The following is a 14,669-nucleotide window of genomic DNA, read 5'->3' on the forward strand; positions in this document are numbered from 1 at the left end:
CAAAATGTTACTTTCTTGGCCCATTTCCTAACTCTCATCCAAAATGTTACTTTCTTGGCCCATTCCCTAACTCTCATCCAAAATGTTAAATTATAGGCTCCCAGTGCATCATTTGAATGTGCTGAATTATAAATGTTGTTTTTAGTAGACACAATACATTACTTTATACCATGGCATTGTTGAATACTGGTTTCTGATTGGCTTGGAGGGCATTCTAGAGTGTGCATTATTTCCTTGTTATTATTATCATTATTATTATAATGCACAGTAAGTCCCAGTCTGTATTTAATAGAACGTTGCGGCCCGCCCGCTCGTGGGGTATGCAATCGTTGTTACATTAGTTACCCAATTTGCTAACAGCAAAATGTTTTAAAATGCAATTCTTTAGTTTGTCTGCTTGTTTTAGTCAGTTATAAAACTACATTTACGAAATATACAACATTTAGAAAGATTACTTTCCAACACTGCATGCTTCCAAGCGTTCTCACTACATAAAAAAACATCTAATATCCCAACAAACGGGACGTCCTGAGGACATTTGGCGACGTGCCAATTAGGTCCCTTAAGGGTTTTGGCGCGACATTATCTCACTGCCGTTCTCGGTATGACCTTTGTCTAGTTTCCTGTATGCTCCTGGGACATCACAGAGGACCATTTCAGGATATTTTTATGACATTCTCAGGACTTTCATTTTACTAGTCCTTAGGATTGCGCTCTTGGGACGTTGTGTCATGGTCCCCTGAATGTTCTTGGGACGTTGTGTCATTGTTCCCTGCAGGTTTTGTTTAGTTCCCGTTCATTTTACTAGTTCTTAACCTGCACAGGGACACCCATCCATAAGAGGTTTTGTTTAGTTCCCGTTCATTTTACTAGTTCTTAACCTGCACAGGGACACCCATCCATAAGAGGTTTTGTTTAGTTCCCGTTCATTTTACTAGTTCTTAACCTGCACAGGGACACCCATCCATAAGAGGTTTTGTTTAGTTCCCGTTCATTTTACTAGTTCTTAACCTGCACAGGGACACCCATCCATAAGAGGTTTTGTTTAGTTCCCGTTCATTTTACTAGTTCTTAACCTGCACAGGGACACCCATCCATAAGAGGTTTTGTTTAGTTCCCGTTCATTTTACTAGTTCTTAAGACTGCGCATGATGATACATTTTTATAGTTCCTGGTTTGACCGGGGACGTTTTTAGGATGTTCTTGGGACATCGTGTCATGGTCCCCTGATCTTTCTTGGGACGTTGTGTCATGGTTCCCTGGAGGTTTTTGTCAGATGATGGGCACAGGTGTCCCTAATCATTATAAGTAGAGTCATATAATGAAATTTATTTTGTAGGTAAGTTGTTCAGTTAAAATAGTGCAAGAGTCTTTCATCAATGACAATATGATTATATTTGACATGATCAAATCAAATGTTATTTGTCAAATGCGCCGAATACAGGTGTAGACTTTACCATGAAATGATTACAAGCCCTTAGCTCAATGCCGTTGGAGAAATAGAGTTAAGAAAATATTTACTGAATAAAATTTAGTGAAAAAATATATATAATAATCAAAATGTAACAGAAGAAAATGACATCACAATAATTGGGCTATATACAGGAGGTACCGATACTTACTGACTTTATTGTCCCCATGGGGAAATGTTGTTTCAGTGTCATGTACACATTTAAAGTGGTGTTTAAATACAAAACAAAATTGACAACACAACTTTCATAGCAGTTAGATAACAATAAAATAAAATAAATTATCATAATTATAATAAATAAATAAAATCAAGACTAGCCCGCTGGCCTTACAGAGTCAATATGTACATTAGCCCAAGCTATTTAGGAGGGATATCACACCTGGCACAAATGATTGTCTAGTTCTGTTTATCCTGCTGAGGGGTGCCCTATACCTGCGCCCAGAGGGGAGTAGTTCAAAGTCCAGGTAGAGGGGGTGGCTTGGGTCTAAAATTATTTTGTGAGCCTTACGGAGGGCCCTGACCTTAAAGATCTCATCCAGGCCTGACTGTTTGACTCCAAGCACCTTGCTTGCTGTGGTAATAATCCTTCTCAACATATTTGTCTGACTGACAGTGGCATTGTCAAACCAACACACAATACAAAAAGTTAAAATACTCTCAATAAAATATTTGTAAAACAGAGTCAGTATAGTAGTCTATATTAGAAGATCCCAGCTTTTTGAGAAAGTACAGTCTCTGTTGGCTCTTTTTGTAGATCAGGTCTGTACATTTACGCCACTAAAGCTGATTGTCCAAAAGGACACCCAGATATGTGTATTCCTCTACAATTTCTATATTCTGACCTCTGATGGATGTTGCAGAGGTAGGTGTTGTACGCTTCCTGAAGTCTATGCACATCTCTTTGGTCTTGTTGGTATTGAGGACCCAGTGTGATTCTTCACACCAATCTACAAAGTAATCTAGGACTTGGCCATAATGGTCCTCGTCATCATACAACATGCTGATCAAGGCAGTGTCATCAGCAAACTTAACGAGGTGTCTGTCAGTATGGGAACTAGTTGAACTATTTGTGTACAAGATGTACAGGAGTGGGGACAAAACACATCCCTGAGGAGAGCCTGTGTTGGTATTGCGTATATCCGACATATGGGGACTTATTTTGACTCGCTGTGAGTGTTGGCTCAGGAAGACCAACAGCCACAAAACCAGTCCCCCATCTAAGGAGAAGTCCCGAATGAGTCTCTGTGTGGGGGTACAGGTTGGTTGAGTTAATTTGTAAACTGACTATGCATAGATACTAAACAGCGAGTAGCAGCAGTGTAAAAATAGTCTGGGTGTCCATTTGATTAATTGTTCAGCAGTCTTATGGCTTGGGGGTAGAAGCTGTTAAGGAGCCTTTTGGTCCTAGACTTGGCGCTCTGGTACCGCTTGCCGTGCGGTAGCAGAGAGAACAGCCTATGACCGGGGTGACTGGAGTCTTTGACCATTTTCTGGGCCTTCTTCTAACACAGCCTGGTATAGAGGTCCTGCATGTCAGGAAGCTTGGCCCCAATGATGTACTGGGCCGTACGCACTACCCTCTGTAGCGCCTTGTGGTCAGATGTCATGCAGTTCCCAAACCAGGTGGTGATGCAACCAGTCTGGATGCTCTCGATGGTGCCTCCAGAACTTTATCAGGATTGAGGAACCCATGCCACATTTTTCAGTCACCTGAGGGGGAAAAGGTGTTGCTGTGCCCTCTTCACAAGTGTCTTGGTGTGTTTGGACCATGACACTTTGTTGGTAGACACCAAGGAACTTAAAAATCTTGGCCCACGCCCTGTCGATGTTAATGCCTGTTCGGTCTTCCTTTTCCTATTGTCCATGATTAGCTCCTTTATCTTGCTCACATTGAGGGAGATGTTGTTGTCCTGGCACCACACCGACAAGTCTATGACCTCCTCCCTATAGGCTGTCTACATATTCATTATCTATGACACATTTCTGCACTTAGCAAAATAATGCCATCCGCACTGGTATTTTAGTCATCAGTTAATCAGACTATTTTCTCATTGATTTCATGAACTTATTTCAGAAATGTGGTTTCGGTTTTCAGTATAGTTGTTTTATGTTGGTGTGGCATATTATTCTGTTTAATGTTACCCCTGAATCACTATGATAAATATATTTGTTTTTCTTCAGTGTATTTTTAACAGAGCTGAGATTTACTTTGTGCAAAGTGTAGGAATAGGCCTACAGGTGAAATGTGTCATTGACACAGCCATGGTGGCGTGGCAATAAGATCAGAATGTTGTGAACCAAGAGATTGTGAGTTCAAATCCCAGGGGAGGACATAATAATAATGACTGTATGAGTAAACATACACAATTACATTGTGTATGTTAAAAGCATTGTTCATGTGTCTGGTTGTCCCTAGCATTTCCAAAACACGAAGAGTTATGACTGGATCAGTGGTTCACCATTTATGGCCTTGATGGCTTTGGCAACATTAAAAAAGGATGATGTGTACGTACCCTGGGTAAAATATAAAAATAATTTGTGGGTGGGATGTTTCTGTGCGACCATCAGTTGACGTCCTCAGGACAAACTTGGAACTTGACAAGACATCCAGGTGACAATGAGACAACGTCCTAAAAAAAATGTCCTTCGGGACATCCCCAGGGCCAACCAGAAACTTGATAAAATGTCCAGGGCACCATGACACAACATCCTGACGACTTTAGGCAACCATTTTGTGAAGTCCCAGGGACGTCCTAACGAATCATTATTGTTTGCAGGGTATGCTCTGTCCAGTTCGTTGACATTTTGCAGTTAGGCTTCATCATAGTGCTGTAAATGAGTCTTCTGGAGAATCTGTTAGCTAACCCACTGTGTCTCAGTGTGATGGCTACTGAAGCCAATAAAGATCAGCTACCTCAACTCTGTTATTAGCCCAGCCTGTACTGCTGTCATTCAGACACAGACCCCTTTGAGTTTACCTGAGTTCCCTGAGTTTCGTTGGCAAATGATGAACGGTTCCCAGGTATAATGCGTCTCTGTGTATCTAATCTATCCATCTCTGCCTGTCTGTGTGCCCACCTCTCTAGCTCTTCATTTCCCCCTGCTATCAGTGCTGGCTCAGATCACACTAACAACAGTTTGGGTGCTCTCTATGGCCCTATCAATGCTGGAGTTGGGCTGTGTTGACTGCGGGCATGCCGCCCCGCCCCATCCCCTAGTGTCCCCTAGAGTAAGACATAACCCTCGGCTTTGTGTGCCTTGAATGGTGGGGGGACACTATATCCCCAGTCACCAGATCCCTCCAAGCATCCCACTAATGACCTCACCCTCGCTCATCCTCTGCATCGTTGCTACCGTCGCCAGATTGATTTGTGGCCCCGGTGTAACTGTGTATGTCTCTGTGTACTGTAAGTGTTTCGTCCCCGCACTCACTGGGTAGTGGGATTGTTAGAAAATACAAAATAAAACCAGGTGGGAGCTGTATGATGGCTGTAAAGAAATAATAGGCACAGCCCACACAGCTCGTTGGATGGGTTGGGAAACATAAAGGACGCTGGGCCTGGTGGCAAGCATAGTGGTGAGTCCTGACATGTTGTTCGCCTGCCCTCCCTTCATGTATGACTCGCTGCAATAAATGTAGAAGATGCGATGAGAGACAAGATTTTTTATTTCACACGATACAAGGGCATCATATAGGCGAGACATGGTAGGCTCAAAAAGCAATTGAATACCACATGTGGCGCGCGGACATTGCAAGACAGGTACATTGTGGAGACATGCTTTGAAGTAGGTTTTTATTACTGATTATTTGAGTAAAGATAGGCACGTTCAATTAAACACTGAGGCTTGATTTGACATTTCCATGTGAAGGTTTATCTAAATAGCATGGGATGGCTTTGAACTAGTCAAGATGGAAGCACTTTTATTAAGGAGGATACTTTTAACATCCTATACTCTGATATTATTTTCCATTTGCATGCTGAGGCTTACCACAGCCACTGCCCACAGCCCAATCCACTGTAACTCCATAGAAGTCTTATTGTTTAACTATCTGTCACTATTATTGAATGAATGTGTTCAGTCTAGTGGAGGACTCTTGATAAAGACCAGTACAAGTCAAAAATATGTATCTTAAAAAGTCTGTAAACTTTTGCGCTGTAACCTCTTGGTGTCCACTCCGTGACGCAGACCCAGGCAAAACATCATTGACCCATATATTTGCCTGTGACCAGTTCACACACCGTGTAGTCATAGTCGGAAGTGTCTGTGTATTAGTAATAGGGATGTGAACCGTAAATCGTTTAGCCACCGAAAATACATTTGACCGGTCATGCTTATCAGTCTGTAGGTTCATTTCCATAATTTGGGGTAATTAAATTGGCATACAGAGCCCAGTTTGAGGAGTGGGATAGCCTATTTCCTGTCAGGCAGCGCGAGAGCAGGTTCTTAAAAAAGCAGTTACTAGAGTGAAATATGTGTCCAGTCATTGCGCAACAAATAACAATTCTAAAGGCAAATGCATGCTAGAAACTGTATTGATGGCCACGATTAAAACAAGCTACTATTTTTATTTCTCGATCTCAACTCGTAATTGATAGCCTGGCGCTGTCAGCCACAGTTGTTTTATAAAGACTTCCTCAAGCCATTATTAACCAGCTTTTTTTGCTCCTGTTCTATTGATTATCATATTAACTTTATTTCGTTGTCCAGAAGCCAAAGGCACAATCCTATTGATATCAGCAACCCATCCCAGTTGTTGTTATTAGTTTTCCATCCAAGTTTTATCACTGTCATATACAGTGGGGCAAAAAAGTATTTAGTCAGTCACCAATTGTGCAAGTTCTCCCACTTAAAAAGATGAGAGAGGCCTGTAATTTTCATCATAGGTACACTTATGACAGACAAAATCAGGAAAACAAATCCAGAAAATCACATTGTAAGATTGTTCATGAATTTATTTGCAAATTATGGTGGAAAATAAGTATTTGGTCACCTACAAACAAGCAAGGTTTCTGGCTCTCACAGACCTGTAACTTCTTCTTTAAGAGGCTCCTCTGTCCCCCACTCGTTACCTGTATTAATGGCACCTGTTTGAACTTGTTATCAGTATAAAAGACACCTGTCCACAACCTCAAACAGTCACACTCCAAACTCCACTATGGCCAAGACCAAAGAGCTGTCAAAGGAAGAGGAAGACTGAATCTGCAATAGGTAAGCATCTTGGTTTGAAGAAATCAACTGTGAGAGCAATTATTAGGAAATGGAAGACATTCAAGACCACTGATAATCTCCCTCAATCTGGGGCTCCACGCAAGAGGGACCAGGACGACTGTATCGTGAGATTTTGAGTGAAAACCTCCTTCCATCAGCAAGGGCATTGAAGATGAAACGTGGCTGGTTCTTTCAGCATGACAATGATCCCAAACACACCACCCGGGCAACGAAGGAGTGGCTTTGTAATAAGCACTTCAAGGTCCTGGAGTGGCCTAGCCAGTCTCCAGATCTCAACCCCATAGAAAATCTTTGGAGGGAGTTGAAAGTCTGTGTTGCCCAGCAACAGCCCCAAAACATCACTGCTCTAGAGGAGATCTGCATGGAGGAATGGGCCAAAATACCAGCAACAGTGTGTGAAAACCTTGTGAAGACTTACAGAAAACATTTTACCTCTGTCATTGCCAACAAAGGGTATATAACAAAGTATTGAGATAAACTTTTGTAATTGACCAAATACTTATTTTCCACCATAATTTGCAAATAAATTCATAAAAAGTCATTACTATGTGATTTTCTGGATTTTTTTTCTCATTTTGTCTGTCATATTTGAAGTGTACCTATGATGAAAATTACAGGCCTCTCATATTTTTAAGTGGGAGAACTTGCACAATTGGTGATTGGCTAAATACTTGTTTGCCCCCCTGTATGGAACCTCTCACATTAGGTGTACTGTTTAGAACTGTGTTTTCCCACAAATTCCATTTTGGCAAATGCTTGAAAATTATATTTTATTAGCAGCTTCATTACAGGAGTTGCATGTTCAATAATAGTCTATAACCTTTTGACTGTAAGACAATAGGCTTGCTATTGTTGCATGTTGCCATTAAGCTCTTAACGAAAAATGTCCTTTCCTTGAAAGCTTGCATACTATTTTCTGTTGGTCATGTCATGTTACTGTTTGAAAACAATCAAACCGTTTGTTGACCGGTTAATGAGGGTCAGTTAGTCGGGAGAAAAATTGACTGAAATGTGCATCCCTAACACTAAACATCCCTAACATTAATAACACTAAAGCCTATACATGGCACCAGTAACTACTCTCCTGTCCTGTCTGGTCCCCTAAGACATTCACAAGTCTTTGAAATCCTCACTTGAAAGGGTTGATCTGAATAGTGAGAGTGAGCAGTCCAAAGGAACTCTGTAAACAGTGATTACAGACTGATTAATGAGCTCGGGCCACTCTACCGGGCACACACTGACGCACGCACACTCGCTTTTCAGGCCACACAGAGTGTTGTGCTGAGGCAGATTCTGGAGTGAACCAACTCAGCCTAACCTCAGCAAACAACGCTGATTGGAACAATCTACATCAAAGACATTCATATTTATAGATATGCAGTTCGTCTGCCATGTATTGAACTTTTATAATACCGTATATTAATGATATAAGTATTTTCTCCATCTTTCTCCAGTTTCTGCCGAGATCCTGAAAAGCAGTCTGAGCACCATGGAGCGACACATCCAGAGGCTAGAAAACGACATTGAGAATTTCCCCAAGACAGACGACAAAAAAGATAAGTTTGTGGAAAAATTGTCCATATCCTTTTCATGTATTTCATTGATTCCTCCCCTTGTCTTATCTGCAACTGTTGCTGAAGTAGAAAGCCATGCTAGACATGGTTTGGCCATTGGGCGCCTGTGGATTCGCCACCAGAGAGACTGTTCTGTGCTTGTGTTCTCCCTGGCAGGAAAGAGTAGTTAAGGGCCATACGTGTGACTAGTGGTACCCAGGGGCTTAAAGGAATGGATATGGCTGCCTTGCCACTAGTGAGATGTTTATCAAATCTCCTCCTCCTCCTCTCCCCAGAGAGAGTTCAGGCCTGGAGCTATTTTTACCACCACTCCACCACTGCCTACCCTCCGGGACTCTAATGGGGGATCGTTCCCCCACGCTGACTTATTGCCACCTCCTGATTTCATCTCCCGACCGGCCACAGCCCTCTCCACACAGACCTTCTGTGGGCTATCACCTCTCATGGCCCTTCTCTATTTTCGATAACAGAGTGCTTTCACTTAAACTCAAGCGGTTCGGCTCTCAAATCAAATTAGTGATGCCTGAGCACTTCTCAGTGTCCATTTTAAGGAGGCCGGCGCCTCGGCAGAATAGGTTTGTCTAGATATATGGCACTTATACACACAATATAGGGTCTCATTGGGGCTATGATACCTCCTATCGCTGTCTGCAGTAAAACAGACGGAATTCCTGTATCCTCTGTCTCTCGATATGAGTTAACACATTTATTAAGGGAGTGCAAGAATCATCAATTCAAGGGTAATTCATCAATTCAGGAGGCATTCCATATGTTCAATGCTCACACTTAAGATGGTGTTTAACCTTAATTTGAGTTATTTCTTAGTGTAGTCAAAGTGGAGATTTATTCAAGCTTGCTTTGCACTTTGGCTGGCATAAAAGTAATAGCCAACTCATGCATTAGCAATCTGTTCCCAGTCAAAAAAAATCTGTGTAATTAAAAAACAGAGGCTCCGGCTAAGACCTCCCTTGCAGCTCTGAACCAAACAGGCAGAAAAGGCAGCTCAAGGCCCCTGATGTCAGTATCGATTCCGGGGCTTCTTGTAGAATGTGAGCATGAGTGAGGTGAAATGGAGAACTGCAGATATACTGCAGCAGTGCTTTCCCTCACTGTCTGGATCGTGTCCCCAGAGAGAGAGAGAGAGAGAGAGAGAGAGGAAGAAAAGCTGCCTGGAAACGCCCCACTTCCACCCAGCTCCTTCCTCACCTGATCTGGCATCAGAACCAAAATGGAGCCTCAGTTGCATTTGCCGAACACATTTTAGTGACTGCCTCATTGTGAAAATAGCTATAGAGGAAATATTGAAATGTGTTGTTTTCTTAGCTCCATTTTGTAGCGTTCCCACCTACCCTCTTTCTCTGTGTTCAGCCAGATTGAGGGTGAATGACAGGGGATTGTAACCGAGCTACGCTCACGCCTTTGCGCATGACAGAGTAGGCATTGTTATCCTTGATAAAGACAGCCAGAAAGCTGTTTTGCTTTTTCCTTTGTGTCACCCACAATCGACGTTGGGAGTCGAGGTGACTCAAATGGCAAGGAGGAGAGCATATCATTGTGTATCAGTCCTCCCTTCTGCTCTCTGTCTCTCCCTGTTAGAGTTTGACCTGCATGTGACCTTTTATTTTCAGGTAATGAAGTGATAAAGTTAATATGCTAGTCAAAATAACATTGCTCAACCGCAACTAAACAAATCAGTTCACATGATTAGGCATCAAGGGTAATTCGCAAGGTTTCTAAATAATAGATGTGTAATCGAAGGTGCATTTCTTTGTACTGTAGGATCCTGAACACACTTCTCCAGGTGTGTTGAATGTTTCACGCCCCTTCAGTTTTTTCCTTACAATTCATGATGTTGAACTGTCAAAAAGGATGACAATCGGCTTTGCTTTGAATCATCCTACTCTCTTCTTATTTTCTCCTTGAACATTGAAGTGAACATAAACAATAGTGTCGTGAAAGGTTTTCACATGCAGAACATTGTGTGTTTAAAAAAAAAAATGCTTGCTAAGATATCAGATCTACAGTTGTGCCCCTAGGTAAGAGAGGGAAGTGAAACCATATGTGTGAGATAAAGAGATGGAAAGACAATGCTTGATTTCCCCAGATTTCATGTGCTATGTTTTATTTTGACTTTGGCTTAGATAACCATAATCCATTTAACACATTGTAGGGTGTGTGAAACTGACAGTTTGAAATTCCTAGCCACATTGTTTGCGGTTTTTGTAAAGATAAACCAGCCAAGTCAAACGCCAACATACCTTTTTTAAACGTCTTACTGGGATTAAAGAAGGCCGCTGATGCCTTGAAACATGACCGATGAAAGAACAACAACCATAGAAAAGGTCATGCATTTGATGGTTGAGCAACCCTGAAAAAGTTGCTTATATCATCTTGACTGTAGAGCAGTGATAAATGAGGAAGTGTGTATGGTAGAGTTTGTCTGCGTACGTGTGTGTGTGTGTGTGTGTGTGTGTGTGTGTGTGTGTGTGTGTGTGTGTGTGTGTGTGTGTGTGTGTGTGTGTGTGTGTGTGTGTGTGTGTGTGTGTGTGTGTGTGTGTGTGTGTGTGTGTGTGTGTGTGTGTGTGTGTGTGTGTGTGTGTGTGTGTGTGTGTGCACGCGTTTGTGTGTGTGCTTGTGTTTGATAGAGTCCCTTTTGACCTTTTTTCTAGGACTTGCAGCAGTTTGCCAATTGAGCTTATGAAAGGGAACAATGAATGTCTCAAAGCAGCACAACTTTAATTCACCTCTTGAGGTTATTATTGTTTTTATAATGATTATGAATCTGTTAAATGTTTCTAATTGATTCAACTGGCTTAGAGATTATGAGTTGGAACTCAGCTTGAGTTCAATTAGAATATCAACACCAGAAAATGGTGAATACCTCATATACTTTAATTCACAGATTTCAAATGGCTGCATTTACCAGTTCATATCTGCAGTTGTTACCTACTGAACAAGACAGCCTGAACCCAACTCCTAGTACTTTCTGTCCTCACACACAGCCCAGCGGAGGTATTTCATTTAGCTTTCCGGATTTTTTTTTCCTCCCTCCACTACCGTAATGTATGCAAAGTACTGAATGGGGTGTTTGTTCAGCAGTTTAGTGATATCTATCTATCAGATTTAATGGTAGCCCACAAAGGCTGGGAATTGAGGCATTGGCCCCTGATGGCTACTAATTCACTGGAGAGGCTTGAGTGGCTTGGTTGATCCCAGCCACCCCCCCCTTTTTTTTTACAGATCTATAACTAGTGGATATGAAGGAGTCGGACTCTGAGGGAGGGACAGACTATAGGGACTGTGGATAACATGCTGGGTTGCTAATGGGAGTGTCGTGGGTCGCCGTGGCAATGAGAAGCAGGACTGAGCATTGATGGATGGTTGGCCCCTGCGGTACTCAATGCCATAGTTCAGCCCGCTGATATTTAGCTTAACCTTTCAGCCCCAAAGGGACCTGAGAAGTCGAATTCAGCTTGTGTAATTGTGAACCCCTCCCCCTCCCCTCCCATGTGGGGCTGCTCACTGCATTCGCTGTGTGGCGTATTGAAATAAGTATACAGCTAAAAGCATCACTTCTTATCTGAGGTAACTCCTCCCAGGTACAGTGCATTGTATAATGTGTTTAATAAAATGCATTAAAATACAGGCAAATTAAAAATAATCCCATACATACTTGGTATCTTGGAACAGTACAAAGACAAAAAGGACAGGAAATTAATGAATGGATAGCCACTCACCCCATGTTCCCCCTTATTGTACAGTGATTTGTCCTTTAAAAGTTGCAGCGTACTGCAGCACAGCTTGCATGGTGCCGCAGAATTCTTTAACCACTGGTACCATTAATGCTAGTTAGTGCTAGTTTGACCATAAGAGGGCATCTTTGAGAAGCATTTGATAGCCTTCAATAGTGGCTGTACTAGAACATGTAAAACCTTTTTTGATAAGAACATAGTATATGGGACTGATTTTAAGAAATGTTGCTTAACCTGTCTGGGCAGAACCTTGTTCCACTAGCGGAACCCCTCGCCAACAGCCAGTGAGATTGCAGGGCACCAAATTCAAAACACAGAAATCTCATAAATCAAATGTATCAAACATACAACTATTAGGCACCATTTTAAAGATAACATTCTTGTTAATCCAGCCAGTGTCTGATTTCAAAAAGGCATTACAGCGAAAGCTCCACAAATGATTATGTTAGGTCACCACCAAGTCACAGAAAAATAACTTTTCCAGTCAAAGAGAGGAGTCACAAAAAGCATAAATATAGATTAAATTCATCACTAACCTTTGATCTTCATCAGATGACACTCATAGGACTTCATGTTACACAATACATGTATGTTTTGTTCGATAAAGTGCATATTTGTATCCAAAAATCTCATTTTACATTGGTGTAATGTTCAGTAGTTCCAAAACATGTGGTGATTTTGGAGAGAGCCACATCAATTTACAGAAATACTCATAATAAACATTGATAATAGATACAACTATTAGACACGGAACTTTAGATAAACCTCTCCTTAATGCAACAGTGTCCGATTTGTTTTAAACTTTAGGGAAAAAGCATACCATGCAATAATCTGAGTACGGCGCTCAGATCCCAAACCAACCAAAGAAATATCTGCCATGTTGTTTAGTCAACAGAAGTCAGAAATGGCATTATAAATATTCATTTGCATTTGATCTTAATCAGAATGCACTCCCAGGAATCGCAGTTCCACAATAAATGTTTGATTTGTTCGATAAAGTTTATCATTTATGTCCATATACCTCCTTTTGTTAGGGCGTTTAGTAAACAAATCCAAACGCGCGTGCAAGTCCAGTGGAAAGGTCGGACGAAATGTCCAAAAAGTAATATTACTGGTCGTAGAAACATATCAAACGAAGTATAGAATCAATATTTAGGATGTTTTTAACATAAATCTTCAATAATGTCCCAACTGGAGAATTCCTTTGTTTGTAGAAAATGAATGGAACGTGAGGTAACTCTCACATGACCGCGCGTCACGAGCTTGTGCCTCTCTGCCAGACCTCTGACTCATTCCCCTCTCATTCGGCCCCCCTTCACAGTAGAAGCCTGAAACAATGTTCTAAAGACTATTGACATCTAGTGGACGTCCTAGGAAGTGCAAGATGACCAATATCCCACTGTATCTTCAATAGGGACTGAGTTGAAAAACTACAAACCTCAGATTTCCCACTTCCTGGTTGGATTTTTTCTCAGGTTTTTGCCTGCCATATGAGTTATGTTATACTCACAGACATCATTCAAACTGTTCTAGAAACGTCAGAGTATTTTCTATCCAATTCTACTAATACTGAGTAGCAGGCAGTTTACTCTGGGCACGCTTTTCATCCAAAAGTGAAAATGCTGCCCCTATCCCAATGAAGTTAATTAATTTTTATTGATATAATGGTGTTTCTATTCCAAGAAAAACGAAAAACCTCTGGGTTTCCGTTAGGATGGAATGGAAAATATGGCTCTGTACAACGTGATGGTTGGGAGTAGGCTACAGTACTTGGATATTTAGATAAATAATTCCCTTGTCGTGTGGGGACGCTGGAGACCGGGGTTCAATTACCGATGGGATAGGCTGTCCTTGTGAATAAGAATTTGTTCTTAACTGACTGGCCTAGTTAAATAAATGTTACAAGAGCATAACATTTCTACACCCTAATTGTGTAATTGTAGTCTAACCAATAACCAAACAGAGATTCAGTGAAAATAAAAAATCTCATTGATTTAGCTTCTGTCCTCTTCTGGGTACATTGACTTCCATACAAAACTTAGGAGGCTCATTGTTCTCCCTCCCCATCCATAGCTAGCTACAGTTAGCTATCATTGCAGTGCATAACATGTAGTTGACTCAAAGAGAGACAATAGTTGAACAGTTTTGGAGAAGTGAATATGTTTAAATTAAGGAGAAAAGAGAGAGATATGTCATAGCATATATATTTTTCACTTTCACTTATTTAGCTAGCATCGAATGCATCTAGCTAGTTTAGCCTAATCAAACACTTGGCTCAAACAGAGAGGGATGCTATGTTAGTTAGCTGACTATGGCTATCCAATACTGGAACTCTTCCAAGTGAAGGCAATTTATTGCCATCGTGGTCACCGGTGTAACTGCTAAACTGCTTGCTGGCGACTGTACACTCGATTGCATGATTGTAGCGGGTCTACTAACGCGTTAGTTCTAGTAGCTATGTTGACTGTGACGTGACAATAATGTAGGTGGTGTGTAGCGGTTAGAGGTTTGGTATGGAAATATGAAGGTTTGGTATGGAAATGTTTTTTTGCCTCATCAGACAGCAGATGTGTTCTGCACTGAAATCCACAAGCTAAGGTAAAAGGTGAGAGGAGGAGAGCACGTAGAGTGGATGCAAGA

The 14,669-nt window shown here is 41.5% G+C and overlaps 1 protein-coding gene across 1 annotated transcript in view; it reads left to right on the top strand.

Moving 5' to 3' along the window:
- The window catches only part of LOC124011136 (protein diaphanous homolog 2-like), a 610,415-nt gene that overhangs the window by 438,779 nt on the left and 156,967 nt on the right, over positions 1–14,669 (top strand). The window contains 1 exon segment of the mRNA XM_046324198.1: positions 8,158–8,282. Within this exon segment, the coding sequence (XP_046180154.1) occupies positions 8,158–8,282 (125 nt within the window).

The sequence above is a fragment of the Oncorhynchus gorbuscha genome, linkage group LG23 (assembly GCF_021184085.1).
Source record: "Oncorhynchus gorbuscha isolate QuinsamMale2020 ecotype Even-year linkage group LG23, OgorEven_v1.0, whole genome shotgun sequence".
Lineage (NCBI taxonomy): Eukaryota > Metazoa > Chordata > Actinopteri > Salmoniformes > Salmonidae > Oncorhynchus > Oncorhynchus gorbuscha.